General features: G+C 48.6%; 7 protein-coding genes and 2 non-coding genes across 9 annotated transcripts; 3 read left to right on the forward strand and 6 right to left on the reverse strand.

Moving 5' to 3' along the window:
- Window positions 1-5,629: 5,629 nt before the first annotated feature.
- On the reverse strand, window positions 5,630-7,413 carry BO83DRAFT_382791 (elongation factor 1-alpha). The gene is made up of 4 exons (XM_025532307.1): window positions 7,309-7,413; window positions 7,110-7,239; window positions 6,909-7,047; window positions 5,630-6,852 (listed from the first exon to the last, which is right to left on the reverse strand). The coding sequence occupies exons 1-4, from the start codon at window positions 7,311-7,313 to the stop codon at window positions 5,744-5,746; spliced, it is 1,383 nt and encodes a 460-aa protein (XP_025382924.1). The 5' UTR covers window positions 7,314-7,413; the 3' UTR covers window positions 5,630-5,743.
- A 1,506-nt stretch (window positions 7,414-8,919) lies between these two features.
- Window positions 8,920-9,201, forward strand: BO83DRAFT_162308 (uncharacterized protein). The gene has a single exon (XM_025526327.1). It carries the CDS (start codon window positions 8,988-8,990, stop codon window positions 9,162-9,164), a length of 177 nt encoding a protein of 58 aa, XP_025382925.1. The 5' UTR covers window positions 8,920-8,987; the 3' UTR covers window positions 9,165-9,201.
- On the reverse strand, window positions 8,937-9,947 carry BO83DRAFT_382794 (DNA-directed RNA polymerase III core subunit RPC11). The gene is made up of 4 exons (XM_025532308.1): window positions 9,781-9,947; window positions 9,499-9,708; window positions 9,299-9,393; window positions 8,937-9,225 (listed from the first exon to the last, which is right to left on the reverse strand). Exons 1-4 carry the CDS (start codon window positions 9,791-9,793, stop codon window positions 9,190-9,192), a joined length of 354 nt encoding a protein of 117 aa, XP_025382926.1. The 5' UTR covers window positions 9,794-9,947; the 3' UTR covers window positions 8,937-9,189.
- Window positions 9,948-10,138: 191 nt separating this feature from the next.
- On the forward strand, window positions 10,139-11,412 carry BO83DRAFT_382795 (ankyrin repeat-containing protein ANK1). Its single transcript, XM_025532309.1, has 3 exons — window positions 10,139-10,487; window positions 10,545-10,722; window positions 10,816-11,412. The coding sequence occupies exons 1-3, from the start codon at window positions 10,476-10,478 to the stop codon at window positions 11,139-11,141; spliced, it is 516 nt and encodes a 171-aa protein (XP_025382927.1). The 5' UTR covers window positions 10,139-10,475; the 3' UTR covers window positions 11,142-11,412.
- BO83DRAFT_441535 (MAGE domain-containing protein) lies at window positions 11,367-12,674 on the reverse strand. The gene is made up of 3 exons (XM_025536348.1): window positions 12,629-12,674; window positions 12,188-12,560; window positions 11,367-12,086 (listed from the first exon to the last, which is right to left on the reverse strand). Exons 1-3 carry the CDS (start codon window positions 12,653-12,655, stop codon window positions 11,449-11,451), a joined length of 1,038 nt encoding a protein of 345 aa, XP_025382928.1. The 5' UTR covers window positions 12,656-12,674; the 3' UTR covers window positions 11,367-11,448.
- A 643-nt stretch (window positions 12,675-13,317) lies between these two features.
- Window positions 13,318-13,407, reverse strand: BO83DRAFT_t255. Its single transcript has one exon. It is a non-coding gene; the product is annotated as a tRNA-Asp (tRNA).
- An 878-nt stretch (window positions 13,408-14,285) lies between these two features.
- BO83DRAFT_403299 (MCT family MFS transporter) lies at window positions 14,286-16,050 on the reverse strand (the record flags this gene model as incomplete). Its single annotated transcript, XM_025533607.1, has 5 exons — window positions 14,286-14,448; window positions 14,498-14,773; window positions 14,836-14,941; window positions 15,000-15,909; window positions 15,958-16,050. The coding sequence occupies 5 exons, from the start codon at window positions 16,048-16,050 to the stop codon at window positions 14,286-14,288; spliced, it is 1,548 nt and encodes a 515-aa protein (XP_025382929.1).
- Window positions 16,051-24,510: 8,460 nt separating this feature from the next.
- On the forward strand, window positions 24,511-25,560 carry BO83DRAFT_382798 (subtilisin-like protein). Its single transcript, XM_025532310.1, has one exon. The coding sequence runs from the start codon at window positions 24,527-24,529 to the stop codon at window positions 25,475-25,477; it is 951 nt and encodes a 316-aa protein (XP_025382930.1). The 5' UTR covers window positions 24,511-24,526; the 3' UTR covers window positions 25,478-25,560.
- Window positions 25,561-25,876: 316 nt separating this feature from the next.
- Window positions 25,877-25,966, reverse strand: BO83DRAFT_t254. Its single transcript has one exon. It is a non-coding gene; the product is annotated as a tRNA-Asp (tRNA).
- Window positions 25,967-26,026: the final 60 nt, after the last annotated feature.

The following is a 26,026-nucleotide window of genomic DNA, read 5'->3' on the forward strand; positions in this document are numbered from 1 at the left end:
CCAAGGGTGACCCGGAGAAGGTAAAGGAGGCGGAGCTTGCTCTGGCGATTGCCGAGGTTGAGCGCTATGAGCTCAACGAAGGTATCGGGTGCCGTTCCAAGAAACTGCCATCGGACGAACAGTGGCAAGCAGTAAAAAGGCATCGGCTCAAATCCATCTGATGGCGATGGTGATAATGGTAGTGGTGCATCCGTAGTGAGAGAGGCCTTGCTAGTTGGACTGCACATTATCAACAAGTCGGTGGTTTCGGGGTAGTAAGAAGGCTTATGGAGAATCTGGGTACAAAAATGATGCTGAGATTGTTACTGAAAGTGTAGAAACTGCGTGGATGCTGTCGGAGAGTGCAGTGGGAACGAAACATTATATTTTGATCCTTAAAATGGTTGTTTTCATGGAGTGGTCATACAGGGAGCCGTATTGGTACACAGTGGGATTTAGGCACCTTCCTAAAAGGGAAGGTAGGCGCTCTACTCCTACGTCTTCAGATCGCATGTGATTAGATCAGGATCATCTTCCTACAGACTGAATGTAATACGGTTTGATTCCTTTTCTTGCTTCTACTAGATAAGATTGAGCCTCTGCTTGATAGATTCAAACGCCTGACGCTCTAGCCGAAAGCGCCTGGTGCACAGGGGACTGAGATCCCCAAGTGTTGATGATAGCGGTGCTGTGATCGAAGATTCGTTTTTATCAGAATGTTTACCCTTCTCTATATCCCTATTTATTGAGACACGGGAATGGGTGGGGGCTAGATAGGCGCTGTAAGCTTCATGGGTGGACTATACGATCCTTTTGATATAAGAAGGGCCGTGAATTACACCAACAAGTAGGGATTGACGAAAAGGCTGTAGATTTGTCTGAATGACAAGGTCAGTCGTTAGTAGCCTGTAAATATTAATGCTAAAAAGGATTGGTAAGATTGACATTGGACACCCAACTCTCTTTCCTCTATATCACATGCTCCAGGCAAAGAAAAAGCAAAACCACAGATTGCACAAAAAGACTATCCATATCCCACGCGAAAATAGGAAGGCTAGTTGGAGTACGGCACACAAGTCACTGGCTATTGAGTATTTCAGACTACTGGGATGTCATATGCCACCCGGGGAGAGGGGGGGGGGGGGGGTGGAAGGGTTATGTATTCATTATAAGAACCTTATAAACCCGAAGGACAGAAACTTGATCTACGGTGAGGGCTTCGATGTAATTGTATTAGCACTCGTGTATCAGGCTAGCCCCTGTTCGATTCCATCATCTTCTAGGTTGGACACTAACCCCTTCTACACCTTTCTCAGTTTTATTTCCCTATCTTTTTGGCAATCTCCGACAGGTTCAGGCTGTTGCTGTCGAATGTGGCGGAAGCAGAATAGATCGCGTGAGAATATCACCCGAGAAAGGCATGGGAGGCTGGGCCTCACAAGCACCGCAACTTTCGTACATTGTTAGATTGTTCATTCTTTCGGTTCAAGCCCCTGCTATACCTTCTTAGGAGCTATACAAGTATATACGACCACAAGGTGTGGAGAACAGGGCTCCGTCCGCTCAGCTGTACTTAAGCAACACTGACACGCCGGGAGGTTAGTAGTTGGGTGGGTGACCATCAGCGAATCCCTTCTACCGTAACTTGTACTTCTTAGTTTTATATCTGATTATATTTGATCTTACTACATTTGTAATCCGAGTCAATGGCGCATATCCTTCACCCCCCCCCCCCCCCCCCCCCCACAAACAATGCTTTCTTCTTCCATCGTTCACAAAGTTGTCTACAGAGCCTCTATCCGCTGATCATATCATGGCTATAGCTCTCACAAATTGCCTCACGCGTCCTCCGCCACAAGACTCCAGACCTCATCGACACAATCTAGCGTGACGAACAGCATCCGCTTCCCCAACACAACATTAGTCTGCCTAGTCAATTAGAGAACATCTTCTCCAGACTTCTCCAGATCTCTGCGATGCTTTGTAATCTGTCGCGCCAACGCTGCCTGGGACTTTGACTCCCTGGGCTTTTTATTATGCTCAGCCTTGATCTGACAGATTTTTTCCTTATTTTCTGTGGTAGCGTCTGCATTGAGCTTTTTGACGTCAGCCTGTGGCATCTAGTAACTATAGCTAATAGCGTAGATCCAGTAGCCTGTTAGATGCATCGTGTGATGGGATTGGAGTTGATGGTGGTTCGCTTGATAGATCTGAAGTTGAGATGTCCACTGGATGGGGTGCTTCTTATGCCACTCATACAGGTCCTGGATGTCAGAACCCGCTCCTAGTGCGCTTGTCCATCTGGTAATAGACAAAACATTTCAGCCAACAGCTCAGGACGCACAGCCCCTATAAGCCTTTTCCACTTAAGTCGCACCACTCAAGGTGGAGGTGAGGTCGGATCCTCTTCACTGGAGAGGATATGAGGGCTTGGCTTGTCGGGCTGTGAGTACGTTTTGCCTTATGGTGTTGTATGCATTGGGATGGATATCCGCCCAGTAGTTCTCCGTGTCGTAGTTGAATATGGGCATGGGAGAAATAGACATGGGACAGAGAGATTGAATTGGAAGACCTGGTTGAATGAGGCTGAAGGTAGAGAAGTACAAAGCGCAATCCCCTTTTCCCTGTATAACCGACAACGCTATAGGAGTGTAGGTATATCTTGGCCCGGTGATCATTGTTGTCAGAAATTGAGTGTCTGTCGATTAGAAGATCAGTTCCTCCTTCGAACCCGTTGAAATTGCGTTCGTCTGAGAGGTCTGGCATGGATATAATGTTGAAGGAAAGGTGATGGCTGTTGTTCCAAGACTTATGTGTCGAGATTTGCGACTTTGTCGTCTAGAGGAGCGGTTTTGTCTTCAAAGTGCAAGTTTCTCCTTCAGAAACAGATAAGCTTGATTGTTCCGAAAATATAAGCTGTGGTAGGAAATTGTAAGAGTGAATAACTATTGGTCCACTAGATACTTATATCACAGTTCAAGGATTCGTCTTCCAAGCGAGGGGTTTCCGCCTCTAGAAGAGCAAAATTTTATTTGGACCCTTATAAGCTGCACTCACCGGAGAGGTCGGGTATGGGTGCGATGATGTACCAACAGGAATGGATGCTTCTCTAGTAGGAAATATTTATATAGTAGTTATAATAGTTTGAGGCTCCATCTTCTAGGCAATCGCTTTCTTCTTCCGATCCGTAGCAACTGCATCCATGGAGAGGTCAGGCGTGGATACGCCGTTAGGCATTTAATATGCAGTTTTGATAGTGATGGTAGCTTAGGTAGTGGCCTGATGAATGAAGGCTGGAGATGGAGATAGAGGAAGTCTGCGCTGAATGGGGAGGTCTGGTTCCGTCTTAAAAGCCCGATTACCTCGTCATCATCTGACATCACTTTGGGGTTATCCGACTGCAAATTGGAATCGTCCGACGCCACATTAGAAGTCATCTGGCATGCCGTCTTATTGTCCTGTAATTCGAGATTAATCATGGCTGTCAGTTGTCGATGGTTCCGGTATACCTCGCACCATCTCACGAATGGCTTTTAAGTCGGTAAGCTCCGCGGCCTCTGAAAGGTTCAGTCTCTGCCAGGGCGAACCGCATTTCTTATTGTTATTTTGATGGGTACTAGAGCCATCGGCCGAGGGCCGTCCATTCTAAGCGGAGTAGATTCAATATTTCTCTTTGACCATTGGTATGACTGGTAGACATCAGAACCCAACGCTGAGTGCGAGCGTCGCCGTTGACGCCGCATCCAAATTAGTGGAATTTCTAAATAGATTCGTGCGGTCATACTCGTCAAACTCAGCGTATTGGGGCTGGATGATATCAAGTGCAAGGGTGTATTCTTCGTCAAGATCCACGGGTATGATGCCGCATCTGGGGTGGGAAGAATGAGGGTCCATAGAGAGGTAATCCTGATGCATGGGTATCGATCTCCACAGTTTTAACATGAAGTCAGTCATTGTTTCCAATTCTGAGAGCCACGCTCAACCAGTGCATCTATCACAAGGTAAGTATTCTACCCGAGCAAACATGGATTTGCTCCTTTTACGTCCAGTGCCACCTCCGCCGCTGTCTTTGATGCTTGATGACCTTCGGAAGTGCGTGGATGCTGTAGTTAAACGACGTAGTATTGCTCGAGAGACATGGGGACTGCAATGATTCTACTCGATATTACAAATTTTTCAGTGCGCTAATTATATGTACTTGTTGAGGCCGTTGTTTCGCTACACCTTCAATATTAGATGTGGTTAACAATTTCCCGTTTCAAAGTCATGCCATATGCTTTGAGTAGCAATCCTTGCTGTCGCTTTAATCAATCTTAGAGTTGCACAATCCAGTATATATTGAATCATGCTGTTCATCACCTTTGTAGGTATATTATTCGACAATCAACTCTTAAAACTCCGACCTCAGGTCCATTCTTTGATGGCTGAAAATCAAAGTTCTTCTTCCCTTCTATCCACCCACTGACGATAATGGCATTCACCAGATCACAATGGCACCAGAAGCTGATCGCTAAGGTGACCAAGAATAGCATTGTTGATCACATAACTCCTATCAGTGCCACATAGTTTTCACTATATTGCTTGTTGTCCTCCCGTTCCACGACATCTAAAAAAAAATGTTGCATATTGTTCTTTCAGCAAGCCACCATTGTAGCATCACATACGTATAACTAGAGCATCCAGCACACCTGCCTTCACGTAAACACGCAAGCAACCTGTTCGAGATCTCATCTACTTACCCCCGGTCATGATCATATCATTCGATTGATACCACCATAGTGGATAGTAAATCTTGAATAATCCAAAAAAGCAATCATCAAATTCTTCATCAGCGCCTAGGAGCCATTCACTGCGACAGATTTGCGTTCATACGGCTGCTACTTGTTTCGTAGTCAGTCTTCTTCGTCTTTCTTTTAGCCATTTTGACCTCGATTACTTCGAAATAGCACAGCATATAAGCAGAATATGTGATTTAAGTACAGACAGCGACGACATGTGTCACCTGAAATACCCATCAATCAAGAAAACAAGCGACATTACGGTATTATTCTCAATTGATGGTGGCTAGTTCATAGCCTCGTCTAAGTTGAAGTAATACTTCCTATTGTAGTGACGTGATGCGTTCGGTGAAATCGATGGTATCAACGACTGATGCCCTTTAGAACTATTCAAGGGCTGACGACGATGACGGTGAAGATGAATTGAAGCTGGATTGGTTGCGTTGAACTACAGTACATACATGGTTGGCATGTCGGAGACGCTGACAAGAGCAGTTTAGATGATGACTGTTGCGTGGACTTCTTAGGGGCAGTTGCGGCATGATAAGGTCGGAGCTTGGTAGTTACAACACAAACATCTATAAAATAGAGCAAAATGTAACTATAGAAGCAACAGAGGCTTGACGTAAGCTCATGTCGCGAGGACATCTCAAACATGTATCAAGAGAGTTAATATGGCTTGTTTGTCGAAGTTCTACACTGCGGGGGACGTCGAATCAGAAGCACTGTGATTGGTTAGAGTATGATTAGTCAACTACCGATGACAGATTACTAAGATCTCGATATAGAAATATTTACTACTTCAGCTTCATGAAGCCGAAAACGGAAAACTCTACAAATTGCCTACGATGCGAGCCAAATGAACGAAACGAGTCGTAATTCAAGTTTTGTAGGATCAACTACATAAACTTAAAGTCTAATTCCGTAATTCCATTGTTTTGTTTGATCATCAAAGGTTCATCATGCCATTTTCACCCTGCACCAGCTTATTTCTTACCGGCCTTCTGGGCGGCCTTGGTGACCTTGCCAGAACCACCCTCCTTCTTCTCAACAGCCTTGATGACTCCTACCGCAACAGTCTGTCTCATGTCGCGGACGGCGAAACGACCAAGAGGGGGGTAGTCAGTGAAAGCCTCAACGCACATGGGCTTGGAGGGAATCATCTTGACGATGGCAGCGTCACCGGACTTGATGAACTTGGGGGCAGATTCAACAGACTTTCCGGTACGGCGGTCAATCTTCTCAAGGAGCTCAGCGAACTTGCAAGCAATGTGAGCAGTGTGGCAGTCCAGGACGGGAGCGTAACCAGCGCCGACCTGACCGGGGTGGTTGAGGACGATGACCTGGGCGGTGAAGCTCTCACAGCCGAGAGGGGGGTCGTTCTTGGAGTCACCGGCAACGTTACCACGGCGAACCTCCTTGACGGAAACGTTCTTGACGTTGAAACCAACGTTGTCACCGGGGACACCCTCCTTGAGCTGCTGGTGGTGCATCTCAACGGACTTGACTTCAGTGGTGACGTTGGCGGGAGCGAAGGTCACGACCATACCAGGGGCAATGATACCGGTCTCGACACGACCGACGGGAACAGTTCCAATACCGGAGATCTTGTAGACATCCTGGAGGGGAAGACGGAGGGGCTTGTTGGAGGGACGGACGGGGGGCTCGATGGCGTCGATGGCCTCAAGGAGGGTCTTACCGGTGACCTTGCCGGCCTTGGTCTCCTTCTCCCAACCCTTGTACCAGGGGCAGTTGGGGGAGGGCTCGAGCATGTTGTCACCGTTGAAACCGGAGATGGGGACGAAAGGAACACCCTTGGGGTTGTATCCGACCTTCTTGATGAAGTTGGAGGTCTCCTTAACGATTTCGTTGTAACGGTCCTCGGACCACTTGCAGGTGTCCATCTTGTTGAGGGCAACGATGAGCTGGCGGACACCGAGGGTGAAAGCAAGCAGAGCGTGCTCACGAGTCTGGCCATCCTTGGAGATACCAGCCTCGAACTCACCAGTACCGGAGGCAATGATGAGGATAGCGCAGTCAGCCTGGGAGGTACCAGTGATCATGTTCTTGATGAAGTCACGGTGACCGGGGGCGTCTATGATGGACGTCAGTATATTGATTTGATGAAGAGAGAACTCTGTGAGTACATACCAATGACGGTGACCTCATACTTGCCAGTCTGGAACTTCCAGAGGGCAATGTCGATGGTGATACCACGCTCACGCTCGGACTTGAGCTTGTCAAGAACCCAAGCGTACTTGAAGGAACCCTTACCGAGCTCAGCGGCTTCCTGTAGGATGTTGTTAGTACCGTGTCTTGATGTAATCCTGTCGGATGTATGATCCTCCTTACCTTCTCGAACTTCTCGATGGTACGCTGGTCGATACCACCGCACTTGTAGATCAGGTGACCAGTGGTGGTGGACTTGCCGGAATCGACGTGGCCGATAACGACGATGTTGATGTGAGTCTTGTCCTCCTTACTGTTGAAGAAGATAGCCGTTAGTCAATGTCCTTTCTCCCTCCGATGATCGATTGTTGTCTGAACCTACCCCATGATGACGGTTGTGAATGAACTCGAAGTTCTTTTTTGGAATTAGATAGAAAAAGTCTGTAGAAAAATTGCTCAGATACTACGGCCAGAACGCGTAGAGGTGCTGAGCAACAAAGTCAGTTAGAGAGAGGGATGAATGAAGAAAGAGAGAAGAGACAGGATGGAAGAGAGAGATGGGAGGGGAAGATATACGTACTGAAGCGGACGAGGGAGGAAAGGGAAAGGAAAAATTTGTGGGAGGGGGAGGAGGGGAAATACTTATATGGAGGGGTCAAGCGAGAAGGCGACTAAGCGGGCGGGCTTCAACCCTTGGCTTTGAGTTGAATTCATTGGACATGGAGGGGTAATGCCCCCACCACGCAGGTGCGGGACCAACGCAGAATCTTCACGGCGGAGCCTTTTCCAGACTCAACTGGACACGCTTGCAGCCCAGCAACACTGCGCGATCAGCCTGTCCTTTTCTCGCCTTTCCTTGGTTCCTCGCCTTCGGAGCGCCGAACTACGACCCCACCTTGACCACTCTTTCATCGAAAATTTTTCTCTCTCTCGGTCCCCTCCCTCCGGTCCTCTTGTCTATCTATCTGGACTAACTCATCTAGCTCTATCCGTTGGTAAATTGTGGATTATTGGACTGAAATCCTGGGCATCAACGCAGCGGTGGGTTGATGATGGCCTGGCCTGTTTGGTCATGTTTGCAACCGAACCCCGCGGCAAGCGGCTGTTGTTATTTGTCCGCTCTCAGGCTGCTGTGGCACGGCCGAGTGGCGCCCGCCCGGTCCACTTTTTTGGTGGAAATCCCTGTGAGGTCAACGACCAACGTAGCAAACTAGATAGCAGCAACAGCAGTGGGAGTATAGCAATGTTGGTATTTACTCGGGACTTGTACTCGCTATCATGGGATGATGCTCAATAATATCTCAAATTCTTACTAGCGAAAAAATGATGTGGACACCCGACAATCTCAAACATCATCGCTTTCTGATAGTGGGATGGCTGGTGCGGCAAAACATGTGAGAGAAAATCTTTTTTTTTTCTTGCCCACATCAATTTTTTGCCATCATCACTGCCCCTCACTTAGTGTCTTGACCTGACAGTGCGGTTAGGTATCTAGCCTTTCTCTTTTCTTTTTTTGTTCTTCTTTTTTCTTTTCCCATCCTTAACCAACCCCCTTCCTCTTTGGGACCCCGACAGTGGCTGTTTTGAGGATAAGAGAAAAAGAAGTGAGAAAAAAATGACTCAAGATTTGGTACCGTACCAGAAACAACACACACAAAGGATCCTTTCTACAAAGAAGTACCACTTATACTCCTACTAACTTGGTAGCTTACCTGGATCTGGCCAATCCCAATCGGGCCATTATTTGCCCGCCGTTGCCAGGTTACCATGAATAGTTAGTACGTAGATTTTGTTGGCGGCGGCAAATTCTGTAGGAGGGGGAAATAGGTTCGGGAAAAAATAGTTTCAAAAAAATTAAATACTAAAAAAAAAAATAATAGATTGGATCAACGAGGCGGGAAGAAAATTTCTTCTTTTGCGCTTAATCTGACATACTTTTCTTAGCTCACTCCAATAGGGAGTAGGCGTGTAGTTTAACCACTCTTGTATAGTAGTTGCTATGGATTGGTGTCATCATCCATTGAGGGGTATCTCTAGTAATCTCGATGTAAATCATCGCAAATGGGAACAACCACAATCGCAGGGGCCCAGATCATCATCCTAATCATACACCGTAGCACCAGCCTTCCCTTTTTTTTCTTTTCTCCCTTTCCTACAATTCCCGTTCTTCCTCTACGTTATCCCCCGCCCCTCTATTATTCGAACAACACATATTGTTCTCCAGGGATATCTCCATAGTCCAAACTCTAATGCTGGAGTAGCCTCAGTTCTCTCTCCATCGGGCACCACACGTGGTACACTGTCAACCGCAATCAGCAAGGCATGTCAGGCCAGATGCATGAGAACCGCATAAGCCGCTGGTGCGCACCCACCTTTAGGAATGTGGTCATCGGTTCGTCTGCACTCCGAATCTGCAGCTGGAAAAAGTATGCGCGGTCGCCATTACAGTCTTCTGCGGGGCATTGAGCTGCGGGTAGGGAAAAAGGGAAGAGAAAGCACAACATTAGCCCCAAGCCCCTAAGTTTATTCCAACAACCGTAGGGAAGAGTGCCCCTCCAGGCTTGTGACTTACTGGCCACGCTATCTGCATTTGCGAATTCTTCCTTGCCTCCAAAGACATCTTCCACTTCCTTCTGCTTCATGGGTGTCTTCTCAAACCAGCTCTGGTCCAGAGCATATTGGTATGGGCAGGTGCGGCATTCGAATCGATTGACGCCTAGGGGATGTCTTGTGGTCGGTTCCGCACGAGAGATCGTGAGCGCATTGCTGCAGTTAGGGCAGACTGGGGAGTAGAAAGGTGAGGGTTAGTTAACGAGTACTGTAGATGTAGAGGCTGCAAGAGGAGAAAACTAACAAGTCAACGGCATTGTGAATGTTGCTTGCTTCTTCCTGGGTGAAAGTCCGTCAATCAATCAAGGGATCAATCAGTCAGTCAGTTTGTAGCACAATTTTCGCATAGCATAGCCTTCATAAAGGCGGTTACGGGACTGGTGCAGCTGCCACTGTCCGGCGCAAGTAAGGGTCGCAGCGATCTGGACGATAATCGCCGGCTAGCTGCTGAGGCTCTTATCGACCGGCGATTTCGTTGGCGGAGAGATTCACCGCCGCCGATTGGACGCGGGGCTGCCTGGCCGGCCGGAGTAACCTCCCTTCCGAATGGCTTGTCCGCGGCGGGAGTCATGCATCCATTCCACTACTGTACTGTATGCTCGGCCGCGGGGAACAACAATAGGAGACAGTATCCCACTGATAGTACTTCCAAACGCAGCTGCAAGGAATCTACATCGATCAAAGCTTTCTGTGTTTTTTCTCAACGCTCAGGGCTACTGACTCACTACCCTGAAACACTACGTCGATTGTTTCAGTTGCTTTGAGGCATTGCTGATCCCCAGTCCTCATTTCCGACACCGCCTCCTTTACCACCTTCGCGGCTAACCCGGCCCCATACTTGCGGCATTTGTTTGACCCCTCCGCGCAACCACCCTTGACTATTCAAGATACAGCTACTTGTCGTACCCTACACTTGTCATTTCTCAAGAACAACCAACCATGGCTGACGAAGTGAGTGCTGCAGTACCCCCACTCCGGTTCCGTTGCTAACAATCATTGGTTGCATAGGGCGCTTCACCCCGTGAACTAGTCGTAGAGGCCTGCCGTCGAGATCAGCCTCATTTGATAGAGAGTGTCCTGGAGCGTATGGAAGGAAAGTCGAATGAAGAAGTGGCCGAATTCTTCAACGGTGTGACGGATTCGATGGGGAACCATGCCCTTCACATATGTGCTACGTACGGTAGCTGTAAGTGAACACCCTCCATTGAGACCACAGCCCTATCCTCTTGGCGTCAGCACTGCCTTATATACATGCTAATCTAATAACATTGCATTGCAGACGACGTCATGGATGCCCTCTTCGATATTCAGTACTTCGAATGCGACCCCCTCACCCGTCTGGACAAAGATACCCCGCTGCATACCGCCGTGCGCTATGCGAACGAGAAAGACGCCGAACTAGGCGAGGCAATGATCAAGATGATGTGCGAAGCCGGTTGTGATCCGCGTGTCAGGAACAAGCACGGTCAGAAACCAGCTGAGCTTGTCTACAATAATCAGGAGATTAAGACCACGCTACAGCAAGCAGAGTACATCATGGCGGAGGGGCTAAGGGAGGATGCGGACAATGGATCGGTTCACGACAGCGCCAGTGACAGCGAATAGACGGCAACAACTGTGTATAGCGACTTTTTTGATCATAGATATACCACTGATGATTACTTTGCTCCTGTATTCGAAGCATAGATGGCTGTTCGGATGCATGCGGCCAGTCCGCGGGTCTAATATGAATTCTTATTAAACTATCAGTGGTGTTTTGGGCTGGTACCAACTATGATCTTCTTCCATACCAGGTGAGCAATCTATGCAAGTCAGAACCATAATCAACGGGTATCATTCAGACAGAATATAGCTAGCAAACAATACAACAAACGACAAGTCATCACATAAACAAAAAAAGAAGACATGGTGGTCAACCATCGCTCTCCTCATCCTCACTCTCCTCCTCAGCCTCGGATTCAGGCAACCGCCTATTGACCCGGCGGCTAGGCTGCTCCCGCCTCTGCCTTTGCCTCCCGTCCTCCTCTCCATCATCACCACCCTCCTCAGCCTGCTCTTCCTGGGCACGCGGTTCCGGCTGCTTAAGCCCAAGACTCCGCGCCAGCCGGATCTCAAACTCATCATCCCTCTCGCTGCCCTCAGACTGTCCATAAACCTCCCGAACCAACCTCGCAACCCCCTTCGTCCCCACCTCAATCTTCCCCCTAGGCCCAAGAATATACTCAATGACCTCCTCCCCACCATCCACATCGCGATTGCGCACCAAATATCCCTCCTTGCACAACCGCTGCAAGAACCGATCCGTCCGATCAATAGGCGTCCACGCATCCGTATTAGTCCGCTTCAGATACCTCTCGAGCTTCTGCTCATGAATCGTGCCCCCATTAAGCATAATCACCGCGATAATAAAACTATACAGCCCCGTATATGTACTCTCCATCGGCGCCCTACTAGGCAACAAAATCTCAGGCTTCCGATACTTCGTCGGTAACGTAGTCGTCACTATCCAGGACTTGTTCGTAGATGAAGGCTTTTCAACCTTTTGCGCAGCTGTTCACATCAAATCCACCAGTTAGCTCTTAGCCAATACAACTCTTTCATGCAACCCCCTCCCTCCCCCATCAGAAAGAATAATAAATAGAAAAACTCACCCCTCCTCTGCTGCACCGTAACCTTCTCCTTAACCGGCAACTCCATCATCTCCATCCCAAACTTCTCCTGCAACACCCTCTGCGCCTCCTCAAACACCGTCTTGAACTGCCTCGTCCCCTGCTCCCCAAGCACCTTAACACTAATATCCGATCGTCGGATCGGCAGTCGCGAGAACTCGCTCGCTAGCGCTAACCGCACCATCTTCTTCACCATCACGTCCGTGCTACTGGGCGCCCGCGTATCGTACGCATCATCGGAACCGGCATCGTCGTCGTCGTCGTTATCTTCATCTTCGCTATGCGCCGCTGCTACCCGGCGTCGTTGCGTCGCGGGCGTGGGGATATCGTCTTCTTCGCTGGGTGAGTCGGGGACCTTTGCATGCAGTTACATGTTAGGTTTGAGCTTGGTGCGGTGTATGGGTGAGTGAGTGAGTGACATACCGCGCGGCGTTTACGGGCAGGTGCCATTTCTTCGGTTCTTCTTTTCTTTCTCTTTTGGGTGGGGGGGTGGGATGTGTAGTTGTCTGTAGATGTGGAATTGACAGTCTACATCGCAATGAGCGTCTCGCCTTGCCTTGTCTGGTTTGTGTTGTTTGTTTGTCTGTAAGGACAGGCGAGTAACGGCGTATTGATTGTTGCCGACGGTTTCCCTTTGTTCGGTGGAACGCGCTGCGGCGCGACCAGATTCGGGTGGGTGGGGCGCGGCGGGCGTGATTTATCCTATTTGGGTAGGGTGTGCTTGGCGGGTGCGATAAGGATTTGATACTATAGGATGGTTTGCGCAGCAGTTGATGTGTGCTTTGAGCTTTCATTGAGATGGTTGGCTACTTAGTTACTGTGTGGACGGTGTTTACGGGGTAGACTTGTTATTTGGTGTGTAAAAATAACTTTAGCCACATAGTAACAGGACCTAATTTGGAGGGTTTCGGTATACGGTTCTCTTTGTTCTATTAGACGCTAGTTCGATCAACTAGTATTGCATGTGCAGTTGTACCGTGGGTGAGCTAGTGGCAGAAATGCCAAATACGAATATGAAAGGAGATGCTTTGTGCCCAATAAGTGGCAGGGGATAGTAATCAATAGCAAAAAAAAAAAAAAAAAAGAATAGTGGAAGGGGGGAAAAAAGATATCTCCCCGACTGGGAGTCGAACCCAGGTCTCCCGCGCTTGTTCCCGAAAGGGATTGACAAGCGGAAATCATGACCGTTAGACCATCGAGGATTTGATATGTTGGTTTTGCTATTTTTGACACTATGTGTGGAGATAGTACTTGGGGGTTTATGTTGCCTTTGAGGGAAGTTTCGTTGACTCTATTGGTTTTAGGGTGTTTTTTGGGTTGACACGGTGTAAATGATAATGAGGATACTCTAATGAGGCTAAGTGTATGTGCTAGTTTGATTGTCAAGCTGTGCGCCGTGTGGTTGTCGGTTGCTTGCTACTAGGACTAATACTAGTACCAGCATATCCGGTCCAGCCAATATATATTCACGGCACCACCAGATAGAATGAATACAGCCACTTATCACCAGATAAGCATAGACCGAACAAGCATAACAAAGATCGAGATCTTGCCCTGATCTACACACGGCCACCAACGTACGTGCGTCTACAACCATCCTCAACGTAAACGCCGTAACAGGAAGTCTATACCTGTCGGTAAGTTACAGAAGCGTACATAGACGGTAGATGCTCTACCATATGCCCATGACAAGAAATATCCTATGCTTGTATTGCTCGGGTTGGCTCCGGCGGGATATTAATTCAATTGGGTTAATGCACCAATCACGGCCACGATGTTCCCGCGCAGCCCTAACTCGATGTTTCTGGCGGCATCAACAGCAAAGGACTCCCCCCAACGATGACATGCCAGAGGTGAATGTGCCCGATTAAATAAGCTTCACAGGAATTAGAAAGAGATGAAACCAATAGTCATGTGCCACTGGCTGATGTGGTGCCAGGACTGCCTCAAACACCCCAAAAGCCATCCAAGGGGTGATATTAGATAGAAAAGGACACCGAAAGTTGAAACCAAATTTGAAACTTTTATCACCCGATGCATCTTACTCAGTTGGTCGCACTGGATTCTTACCAAACACAGTTTAGATTTTAGCCTGCCACCGCCATCGGTAATGAAGGCACGACCATCGCGCCATGGAGAACATGCCCATCGCGATGACCAGAACGGCACCGAGAAAGGCCACCATGGCCTGCTTTCCGACGGTTTCGATCATCTCACCACCAATGGGGATACTGATCAAAGTACTGCTCAGATTTATTAGCACACTCCTCTACAAGAGTTCGGGCGGCATACGCAAAGCTGACGGTCAGATAGCAAACCCCGAATCTCCCACCCACTTCACTGGCTTTGGAAATTTGACCGATGCAAGCTGGCGCCAGACTAATAAAGGAACCGGAAGCAAATCCATATACACAACTGAAGATATAGAGTCCCGCCAATTTGCTTCCGAAGGGTAGCCAGATGACAAAGACCGCCACGGCACCGAGGCCGAGCAGTCCTATCTGCGTGTTGATTCGCCCATACTTGTCTGCGACACCACCAGCGACGAGGCGACCAATGGTAGAGAACCTAGAGCACTGCAATCAGATTTGACCGGCTTTTCAGAGTAATGAGATCATGTCGGCCCCTACACGTTCAAGATAGACAGGAGGATGATGCTGGTGGTCGTGCCAAATCCCTGCATTACAACATATGTCGGGTAAAGACCCAGGCAGCCAAAGACTTCCAGCTCCATGACTACAGATAATTAGCAGGCTGGCAATGTACCAACCACCTAGCAGTGTATTTGACTTACTGAATGTTCCCATGGTCAACCAGGTAAACCTCCCGTCCCGAAAGGCACGCACGTTGATGCTCGGCTTGCTCTGGCTCCTTGGTAGACGAGAACGAACAAAAGCGATTCCCATTGCACACAAGGTCCCCACAATCAATGCAAGCAGCCGCATGGTCCACTTATATCCAAGGTCCTTAAACCCTGCCCGGAGAACCCAGGGGAACACCACTCCCCCAACACCCGCCCCGGCCATCGCCGTGCCCATGGCCAAGCCAACTCGGCGATCGAACCAATGGGGAACGGCAGAAATGGCAGCCGTGCTCAACAGAGCAGCGCCCATGCCAGTGAGAACACCGAAGGTCAGGATAAATTGCCAGTAGAGTTGGCATTCAGCCATCAGTAGCAGGCCCGCGACGTAGCAAGCCGTCCCAGCGATGAGAATGCCCGTAGGTCCGTACCTGTCGAACATCGGACCAACCTGGGCGCCCAAGCCTAGGCCACAGAAGACAAATAGACCCGGGATCCAACCGATGACACTACTGGTGTAGTCCGAGAGCTGGTGGCTGGCAAAATAACTCTGCAGGACACCAGTAGAGTTCATCATGCCGTAACTGCTCATCAGTAGGAAAAAGGACCCCAGAACAACAACCCATGACCGGGTTCCACCATCTGGAAATATATCATGGGGAGTAGTGTCACGGACGTGAAAAGTGCTGGTGGAGATCTGGGCTGGTGGTTCAACGATCTCGAATGATCGGGGTCTGCCGTAGTTGGCAGTGGAATGCGCGGCGCTAAGGTCAGACGGGCCTTGCAAGTCTGTTGAGCGCCAGGGCTGCTCGGCGATGGAGGCGGCTGACTTTTGCTCGAGCGCCATGATTGAAATTATGTTTCTGCTAGAACTGAGTAGCAGGGGCCAAAAGAGAGCGGGGCGCTGGAGATATACTCGGTCAGGCATACGGCGGGGGCCAGATTGGGTTACGGGCCTGGGCTGAAGGATCATCGGCGGGATGATCCTATCGGGCCTTTCAGCGAGCTCCTCGTCCAACTTCGGCTCGGTTTCCGAACGCGGCATCACACTATGAGTCAGTGAGCTGCAGCTAAAACCTGCTGTCGGTGAAAATTTGAGTGCTCTATCTCACATCAATATGTGGTGTTGGCCGGAGACGACCGTATATTAGGCATCATGCTCGGGTGTTGCACGGATGACAGGACCTCAATGGCACAGCCGCATAGGTATTCTGTTTATTATATTAACCTAATCTGGGCTGTCCACATGCAGAGGATAAAGGAAGGCGCTGATAGAAGGATGTCTGCAGTGAACCGTGTCAAGGAGGAAGTACCTTGCTTCGTATCTCGAGTTGTCAGTACAACAATCTGATTTGCTTGGTTAATAGCTTATCTTTCCCTCGCCGATCTCTCCCGGAGAGCAACGAGTCATAGCTAATGATGAACTCGACCGATTATACTCTTTTAAGAGCAAAGATGAGAGTTGCAAACCCACAAAGACTGGTCGCGCATTTCGCAGTTGACAAACACGAAGGAGCCCGTCGATGGGTACCTCGGCTTTTGATCCATGATATAGCGAATCTGGCCTGACAAGTTCCCATTGATGAGTTAAGCCACCGACCCGTTGAGTTGCTGGCTGTGTCTTCTCCAGGGGTTTTCACAGTGGTGTGGATGGAGAGTGTCAATGAGGGACATAGTGAAGTCCGGGGCGAGGATACACGACCTCACAATCCGGTACCTTGCCCCGGGGCACGTGCTGGACATACTAGTCAGTTGATCATCTTAATTTCACTTAGTCCTGGAGTTATTGGACAAGAACATCGTGGGTGTCGAAAATGCTGCATCCGAGATAGATGGGAAAAGACCTTCTTAAGAGCAACCTCGCTTCGCCCCGAATAAACGTGTGTTGAGCTCCAAAGGACAAGACTGTTAGTTTCGATCGATCTGCCAAATTAACAATGATCTCATGGCGGATATAAAGTCTAAGGGGAAACCCTGTACTGACACGGGCAAGCCACGGCGCATTCAAAACTCAAACATGCAGGCGCCCGAAAGGCTTCTCTTGACGACCTTGATCCACCCGTTGAGGAGCTTGCCAGGCATGAGACTAGCTAATCATGTCAGAAATAATGCTATAAGCGCTTCTTGGGACCTATCGAAAGAAATCACTTCGTTCTTAGCGCTGCTGTCGGCATCCTGTAAGTGATGATCCATCATGGCTTTGCTTCGAGATAGCATTCAACATGCGGGTGTAGGCACGCGGGATGATCTTTATATGCCAACACGCCAACCATTAGCTCAGGAATAATACAACATGTTAAGTCCAATGAGGGTTAGAGAGAAGGATCTGGATAACGCAATAGACAAAAACAATAAAAAGATAAAAATGTAGATTACATACAACAGAAGGGATTCGCTGGTGGTCACCCACCCAACTACTAACCTCCCGGCGTGTGGCTTAAGTACGGCTGAGCGGACGGGAAGCCCTGTTTTCCACACCCTGTGGTCGTATGTATCAGATCTTTTTATGACTAGGATGAACTAGCGTGAAAAACAAAGCATAAACATCAAACAGTATAACAAATCGCTGGAGGGGTTATGATGGTGTTGCGGTTAAACAGCCCTTTCCGGTTTAGTGGAGTATAAGACAGTGTAGTACAGATGTTTGGTATAGATATGGATGGTTGGATAGTTCGTTCTCTATAAAACATGTGCGTAATCGTGAGTCGGAGGACCTGGTGGGTTATGTGATTGTTATTAAATACCTTTGACATCAATTGGGATCTTCAGTTGAGTGATCAAACTGTATCCTAGCAGTAGGGTTGAACCAAGACTAGCTACCAAACTAACAAGTAATAAAGAATACATCTACAAGCCAACCATGAAATGCCCTATCTCCCAGCCACATACCAACCCACGATAAACCAATACACCAATGATTCTTTATCCCAAATGGAAACTTACTGTTAGATGTCGCATACCTAAGCCAGCTTCCGTATGCCTCCAGCTCGACACATATACTAGTACACCGAAAAAAAAAAAAAAAAAAAAAAAAAAAAAACAACAGAACAAGTGAATCGTAGCAGGCATGTCATAAAGCTCTTATTATACATTCTACCCTATACTATGCATCATTTTTACAATACTGAATATAACGTTAAAGGGATCAATTTACCCAACAAGCATACGGAGACCATCCATCTTCTCCACCCTCATGCCATAATAAACAGGGTATATGGTTAGATCGAGGTACAACCTTAATCTAAGATCTCATAGTAAATTGTCCCATCCGACAGACCATCCTGACCCTATATACCGTCGAATAATAACCCAAGACATGATATCAAACAATATGCCCATCGAAATATGTCTAAACAGCTAAACACAAGTGTACCGAACCCCCAAAAGGCACGACACGTTGAGACATAAGACATGCAGAAATCAAAGGCGTCTCTCCACAAATATCTCGTGCGTCTAGGTTTGCGCCCCGATCCAAAAGATATTCTACCAACTCCTCATTCCCTCTTCTTGCTGCCATGTGCAAAGCGCTCACCTCATAGGGTTCACACTCCAGTGTGCCATCGCCTGCTTCCTTCAGAACCTTCTTGACTCCCTCAATACAACCCGTTTCTGCAAGCCATCAAAGACACTCTGAATATTCCGCCACTGACGAAAATTTGGTCCGACACGTTCTAAGAGCTGGAACACCATGGCCGGATCGTTTGCTGCAAGAGCCAGTTGTAACCGCTTTCTCCAATTCGGACCTTTCGCCAGTGGGTTGCAACCGGCCTCCATCAGTAGCCGGATAATATTCTCGTCTTGCCCAGCACGTACTGCTTCATAAAGCAGTGCACACTGGCTTTTACTTGCATCATTAATTTCGGCACCGGCATCCAACAATTTCCTGAATACCTGTGGGTTGCCACTTTGAATCGCGCAGTACAAGGGGCTTTGTCCGTCAGCATTGATAGCGTTGGGATCGGCTCCTTGATCGAGCAGTAGTTGGATCAGTCCCTCATATGCATGCCCGGCACAAATATGCAACGGAGTCCTGCCTCGGTCATCGACCGCTTCCACGTAAGACACGACTTGCTGAAGGGCTCGGAAAATGAAAATGTCCCCAGCTTCAGAAGCAAGATGAATTGGCAGACGTCCATCCATACCACACAGACTCGGGTCGGCGCCTCCATCAAGCAGCGTCTTTACAACAGCCGTTTGACCATCTTGAACTGCCAGGTGCAGGGGCGGTTTTTCATGTTGGTTCCCATAATTAGGATCAGCGTGCGCCTCGAGGAGCTCCCTTACAACGTCATCATAGCCTCTTAAAGCTGCCGAATGCAAAGGGGTTGGTTCGTGCGCATAGTCTTGATTCCCTGCTTCCTCCTCGGCATCTCCATCACTACTTTCCTCTTCCTCCCCTTCTTCCCCTTCTTCCTCATTATCACCACCGGTACTGCTGTCATTCTTGCGAGCCTTCAGACTGTCTCCGGCCGCCGCTGGCTCTCCGATCTGCTCGCTGACATCCCCGCGGGATCCTATGCGTGGAGTTTCATCCGCTGTTTGACTGACCGGCAGTCGATCTTCTGCTCGGCGAATAAGTTCCCAAATGACCTCCAGGTGGCCCGCTTGAGCGGCGGCCAAGTGTAACGGCGTGAACCCTCTGCGATTCGGAATGTTTGGATCAGCACCCATCTCCACAAGACGTACAACAATCTGGAGGTGGCCTCCTGCTGCAGCTAAATGGATTGCCTGGTCCCCGTCAGAGTTGGGGGATTTGAAGCTAAGGCTTTTCGCCGTCATAAGTGCGACAAATGTCGAAACGCTTCCATTCTTGCAGCCAAGATGCAACGGTGACACCCCACTATAATCCTTGGCCTCAGCGTCGTGCGACGGTAAAAGTTCAGTAACAACGTTAGCGCGCCTCTTGTCAGCGGAATGATGTAGGGTTGTCCAGCCGTTCTCATCTTTCCCATCTGCCCTGAAGCCCTCGGCCAGAAGCAAGCGAATGACACCGATGTCGCCTCTTTGGGCAGCCAAGCGAAGCAAACTTGACTCAACATCCTCTGGTGATCGTGCGCCTCCAACATTGAGGAGGTGTTTCAAAGCTTGGAACTGCCCTGATCTAATGGCGTCGAGGTACAGATATGTGTTATCTTGGAGAGCCGATGGCAAATCTGGAAGCAGCTGCAGCAAGATATCAATTGTTGCAAGATGTCCACGTATGACTGCCACTTTAAGTGGCTCAAGACAGACAGATTCCAGAACATCGATCTTGTGGAGTATGTTAGTAACAAGCTCTGTGTCCCCTGTCCTAGTAACAAGAGTAAGTGATTCATTCAAAGGGGTCGTGTCGAGCAGCAACTGGCGGGCCACGTCCAGGTGACCGAATTGTAATGCTACCTCTAAGGCCTCAGTCATTTCCCGTGAAGAAACAGACTTGTTCTCGGTGGGACATATCAGTTTAGAAACGACCTCGCATAGGCCACGTTCCGCAGCAAGAGCAAGAGGGGTGGGTTTGAAGGAGTCTATGCTGTCGACATAATGCACATTCCGCCACCACTCTGCCCAACGTTTTCCACAGTTGCCCTGTAAGAAGAAATATATGATTTCATAAGTAAGAACATCTCTATCTTCTTCTGCGCGGTAATGTTATGGCCAGTATCGTGTCGCGTATTCGCTGAACTCCATTCCGCTCTGTCCCAAGAAACTATAATATTTATGGGCTGGGCTGGCTTGAGTCACCCAAGAGTGTTTCAGAAATGTGAGACAATGACGAGTTAAATCAACGTGCGATAACAGATCGCAAGCTTGAGCGTCGGTACCGAAGCCCAACTTTGCTGTGAGCTCCTTTCGGATATATTCTCTGACGGATTCGCTCGCAAACATAGGTTGGCTGTTGCGAATTTCAATCAGCGGTCCCAAGGCACGGGTCAAGTCGCCCTCAAGATCAAGAGGTCGTTGGCGAAGCAACTCCTGCTCTTATAACAGCAATGGCTAGCTCATATATACTAAGCGGCCGGAAACTAAACACCATCCAAGACAAAGCCCTGCGCACCCATGGCATTAGAGCATTCAGCGGGCCCAGAATCCGTGCATATAGCTTTGGCAGCGGTATCTGCAAAAGTGGGAGGCTCCCCTCTATTGAGCAGACACTTAGTGGTCTGGCGAGGTGTAGTAAGGCTTGCAATCCAATGTTGATATCTGAAGGGGATGCAGATCCCTGAAGCCCATTGACGATTACCTGCTCAAGCTCCGCGAGGCCGCGTGTTTGCGTCATTAACTGCAGCATAGTACGCCGGACGAAATTCTTTAAATTTCCGTGCTGTAATAACAACGAATTCAAATTTGACGCAGGCGCTTCCCCAGATGTTGCATTGCTGAGTGTTCGACTTGTGGCAAGCACATTGCAGCACATACTTTAGGCATAGGCTATCTAACAAGTGCATCTAACTGATCTGTTATGCTGTCATTGCACAAATCAATTCCATCAATTACATAATAGATGGATTGAACATCAGGACATGACAATAATGATCCAAGAATGACCCATAACTCTTCGACAGTGTAGTTCGGTCTCTGACCGAAAGAGCGTAGAACGGGTCGAATGATATCGAAGGCGGAGGCAACAGTGACCAGGAACCTATAAATGAGCACTTTCATGACGGCTCATACTGTTCTCTCAAAACATGGGACATCTTCGAAAGATAAGTGGGCTGTCACCATCGTCTCCTCTGCCAATAATTCTGAGACCTGCGCAGTTTCCATCTTCCCACCCCCATATACATAGAATACTCCAGCGTTACCATTATTTCTCCATGACTGGTAGGTTGTATCAGAATATGGGAGATCATGTGCTTGGGAGCAAGCTGTATATGGCATCAGTCTGCGAACATGCGAGGGGGTCAAATTTGGAGAGGATTAGGTTGCGGGCCTTTCGGCCGTACACGGCGTGCAACGATTGTTGGGAACCTATTGGTCTGGATATCAGCCCTACAGCTACTTTAATCAGTTCCACGAAGTAGACAACTATTCCATACCTTCTAGAAAGGGCATCGCTAAACGTCTGATTTGGCTTAAGAGAACTTGCCCCTCACTTAATACCTCATCGTTCGCTTTCACTGTCCGGAGAGCTGTTGTTTGCTTAGATGTGAGTGTCCTATATCGCCCGGAAAGCAAAGTGAAGGCACCATGGGTTTCTTTCATTGTTGTAGCTAGGTGACCTAATGTCGTCGCAATGCCCCATCCATACCGCTGGTGCAATCGAACAGCTGTGCGTAGACTGATATCTTCCCACGATTTTCCGATTTCTTCCAGTTCTTCGGCCTCCAGAAAGCCCTGAACGGACTTCTGTTAGCTTTTTGTGCAGCAAATCCGCGCACAAATTGTGTGCTCAGAGGAATCCTTACTATGAGAGACGTTTCATGGCTAATCGATTGGAACTGTTGGTAGTGGTGGGCGATCACTAGCGCCTTTGAAGGAAAGAGAGGTGTTAGCTACAATACTTTTTTGGGCTGGGAATCTCAAGGTAATAATCAAGAACTTGCTCTACAACAAGAAGACCTATTCCCGGGTCTTGAAAAGACAGCCAGCCCTGGGCCTGGGAGAGGGAGACGACGGAAGTGAGGGCGAGGAGGACGACGACGAAAGAGGGAGAGGGAACATTCCAACATCTCAGTAACGAGGATAGGAAGTTGAAGGATATTATAAGAAGTCATCGCGATATCTGCAATAAGTACAAGCAGATCAAATTTGACGCAAAGTCTGTTGAGCAGTACCTTGGAGGACAGGTTCCTCACAGATTATAGGGATGTGCTTGGGGCTGTAGGCGAAAAAGGGGAGACCTTGCTTCACCACTTTGCACGACAACAGAAGGGTCAATTACTGGTGAAACACTTGGTTGGCGATTATCCAGAACTAGTCCATCAAAGGAATCAAGACGGGTTTACAGCGCCGCATATCGCGGGCAACCAGGACAAACGCAACCAAAAGTTTATCAAGGCCATTCTGAAAACCAGCCAGAAGATTCCAGCACTGGGCCAGGAATGCGGAAATGGTAATCTTCTGCATATAATACTTCAATCAATGCTGCCTATCGTTGAAATAGCCCATAAGGCTTTGATTGAAGTTTCAGATGCTCAGCAGCGTCACAAAATTCTGGTGGATCTCTTTGCCTGCAGGGACAAAAAGGGCCAAACCCCGTTGCATGTGGCTATTAACACCCTTGCACGACACAACACTGGCTTGACCACAAACAATCTTCCCCAAATGATTAGATTTATCAACTTTGCCTTAACTGAACATCCCAAGGCTCCCACACCGATGACATTGGCCGAACGCCCTTACACGTCGCGGTCAAAGCTATTGGAGACTCCTTTGCTTCGCCGCCGCCCTCTCAACCGTCTCCGAATATCGAGTGCCTTATTTATTGGGTCCAGGACCTGACCACGCGTTGCCCGAGGGAATTTTATAAGCGCACCGAGGACATTAGGCTACCATATGAGCTGCTTGGGTCCGCGAAGAACTATACAGTGTTGAGAAAGCTAACGGAGGATATAAAACGCCTTTATATGAGAGGGCTTTCGGTAGATGAGCTGAAAGAAATCTTATACGATGTTCGAACGACAGGTACTCAGCCTCATGGCACGGGACCTGGTGTAGGAAAAACAATCTATTTCGATCTCTCCAATGACACAGAGAATAGCTATGAATACCAGCGCCTAACTAAATTGGCCCGCCATCTCCAATTCGAGAGCATCCTCCACCACGTCGACCTACCGTGCCTGACCGTCAGTGGTGGAGATGACCTCCTGGAAGATTCCCAGAGTGACCAAGAGGAGTCGCGGCGCACGTCCTCTCTGCCTGGAAGGGTCGACTTTGTAAAAGTCTTCCAATGGTTGCGGAGCAAAGGGGTCAGTGAAATCATTGATGTCAGTGTAGTTGATAACTGCAATACTCCCCATTGTGAAGAAGCCATTGAGATGGCTCTCCGGGGCTTTGGAGTTGAAATTCTCAACTGGAACCGATTCGATATGCCGAGCGATGCCATCTTCAACGCCGCACCGGGCGTACGTGAGCTGTATCTATACTCCAGCAGTAACAACGAAGTTTTGCGCGGTTGGTCAGCCCCTGGCGGCCTCGAAAAGCTAAAAAGGGTAAGAGCTGACAAGTTCTCAATTCTGAAGCGTGTGCTGATGACTGGGTATAGTTGGAAAAACTTCACCTCAGCATCCAACGAGTAGGTATCCGATTCCACCAAGAATTTGTGAGTTTCACTAAAGAGGGTCGAAAATTACTATCCAGGGAGTTATCTCAGAGGAAAGGATTACCCTTTATCTAGATCAGTTCAAGCAGAGGCTACGTGAAATCCGGCCGGAAATCGAGGTTGTGGAAGAGAGAATGATGAATTGCAACTCGCCGCAGATCCACCTCCACAGTCAGGCGACAGCCATCAGCAGGTAGCGCTCCCCTCATTCCCTTCTGGCTTGCTCAAACGACAAACTAACGTTATTCGCTTTATCAGCAAGCATCCCTGGCTGGATACGATGGACCAGTTTGCGCTTATCGTCAAGAACTACCACCGGCACCTGGAGAAGTATGCACCCACTGTGAAGGTGGCTATTATTGATGACGGAATCGACCCGCTCCAAAGAAATCTGCAGGAGAACATTGATGGTGGAACTTCCTTTCATCACCGGCCCGGTCGTCCCGATCGCCCCATCGACTACTGGTCGGCACCTGGTGGTCATGGAACGGAAATGGCCAAGTTGATTTGTCGTATCTGTCCCAAAGCGCGCTTATACATTATTCGCCTCGGCGAGGGACATGGGGAAAAAGGAGTGCGACAGATTAAACCAGAAACAGCAGTCAAGGCGATCAAATGGGCTACTAATGCCGGTGTGCATATCATCTCTATGAGCTGGAGCATAAATCAGAGCAAGATGTCCGGGGACCTGTATAACGATTTCCAGAGCTGTATCCGCGCCGCATACGATAAAGGAATCACCATGTTCTGTGCTGCAAGCGACTACGGGAACACTAGCGTTTCTCTGGATAACAATGATCTCCCTGCTGCGTTCAGCGATCCACTCAGGATTGGTGCAGCCACCATCGATGGTGCGAAATGGTCCAGGACTGGTGCACAGAAACTGGACTACTATCTTCCAGGAGAAAACCTACCGTTAAGGGATCAGATGCAATCTCCTCAGTTTCCACTACAGTCGCTGTCCGGTAGCTCATTAGCGACAGCTGTTGCAGCTGGACTAGCCGCATTACTGCAATACTGCATGGGAACGGCAGCGAGACAGCCCGAGAACAAACCGGTCTTCCGGACAGATGATATGCGACATGCCTTCACGGGTTTGAGTAAGAAGGATCCTGAGATTCCCGAAGTGCACAAATATTTTGGCGACACGCAATCACTCGACACACTTAAGAAAGTTGAGGACCGGTATGCTTGGATTGCAGCTGATCTCCGGAGAAGTCATCGACAATAGTGCATTTTTACCAAGACAAGATCGATGCTACAAGTGATAACCACACTAGAACTACTTAGTAGAAAAGTATATCCTCAACAGACGGTATAGGTCCAGCGAACAAAAGACCACAGATCCTTTATCATTTCCCTAACACTCACTCAGTCCTAAAGCGATCCCCAAGTAGCGATTACCAACATGATCTAATGTAAAGATATCCTATCCCACTCGTGAGACATCAGCAACAACCATAACCAAAAATTTATGATCGTAAGTAGTCAATACTTCAATAACTTGAAATGCAAAAACGTCAGAAACCCACCCACCCAAAATGTATAACAACACACCACTCTCTATTCCTTTACCCAACCAACCACCACCAACCCCATCTCCAAAAACCCAAACGCAAAAAAAGAAACCCTCCCCGACTGGGAGTCGAACCCAGGTCTCCCGCGCTTGTTCCCAAGAGGGATTGACAAGCGGAAATCATGACCGTTAGACCATCGAGGATCTTCGTTGTGGGAGGTCTCTAACTTATGCTATACTAGCAGGGGTCTACTAATTCATCAA

Source organism: Aspergillus eucalypticola (genome assembly GCF_003184535.1).
Source record: "Aspergillus eucalypticola CBS 122712 chromosome Unknown BO83scaffold_38, whole genome shotgun sequence".
Lineage (NCBI taxonomy): Eukaryota > Fungi > Ascomycota > Eurotiomycetes > Eurotiales > Aspergillaceae > Aspergillus > Aspergillus eucalypticola.

Coding starts and splice junctions, on each gene's coding strand:
- BO83DRAFT_382791 (XM_025532307.1), bottom strand. Junction 7,048..7,109: donor CCATCGAGAAGTTCGAGAAG/GTAAGGAGGATC, acceptor AACATCCTACAG/GAAGCCGCTGAGCTCGGTAA. Junction 6,853..6,908: donor GTATGAGGTCACCGTCATTG/GTATGTACTCAC, acceptor CGTCCATCATAG/ACGCCCCCGGTCACCGTGAC.
- BO83DRAFT_162308 (XM_025526327.1), top strand. CDS start 8,988: ATGGGAACAACCACAATCGCAGGGGCCCAGATCATCATCCTAATCATA.
- BO83DRAFT_382794 (XM_025532308.1), bottom strand. Junction 9,394..9,498: donor AAATGCAGATAGCGTGGCCA/GTAAGTCACAAG, acceptor CCCTACCCGCAG/CTCAATGCCCCGCAGAAGAC. Junction 9,226..9,298: donor CGATGACCACATTCCTAAAG/GTGGGTGCGCAC, acceptor TGCGGTTGACAG/TGTACCACGTGTGGTGCCCG.
- BO83DRAFT_382795 (XM_025532309.1), top strand. Junction 10,723..10,815: donor ATGTGCTACGTACGGTAGCT/GTAAGTGAACAC, acceptor ATTGCATTGCAG/ACGACGTCATGGATGCCCTC.
- BO83DRAFT_441535 (XM_025536348.1), bottom strand. CDS start 12,655: ATGGCACCTGCCCGTAAACGCCGCGCG. Junction 12,561..12,628: donor CTGCCCGTAAACGCCGCGCG/GTATGTCACTCA, acceptor CTGCATGCAAAG/GTCCCCGACTCACCCAGCGA. Junction 12,087..12,187: donor TACGGTGCAGCAGAGGAGGG/GTGAGTTTTTCT, acceptor TGATGTGAACAG/CTGCGCAAAAGGTTGAAAAG.
- BO83DRAFT_382798 (XM_025532310.1), top strand. CDS start 24,527: ATGGACCAGTTTGCGCTTATCGTCAAGAACTACCACCGGCACCTGGAG.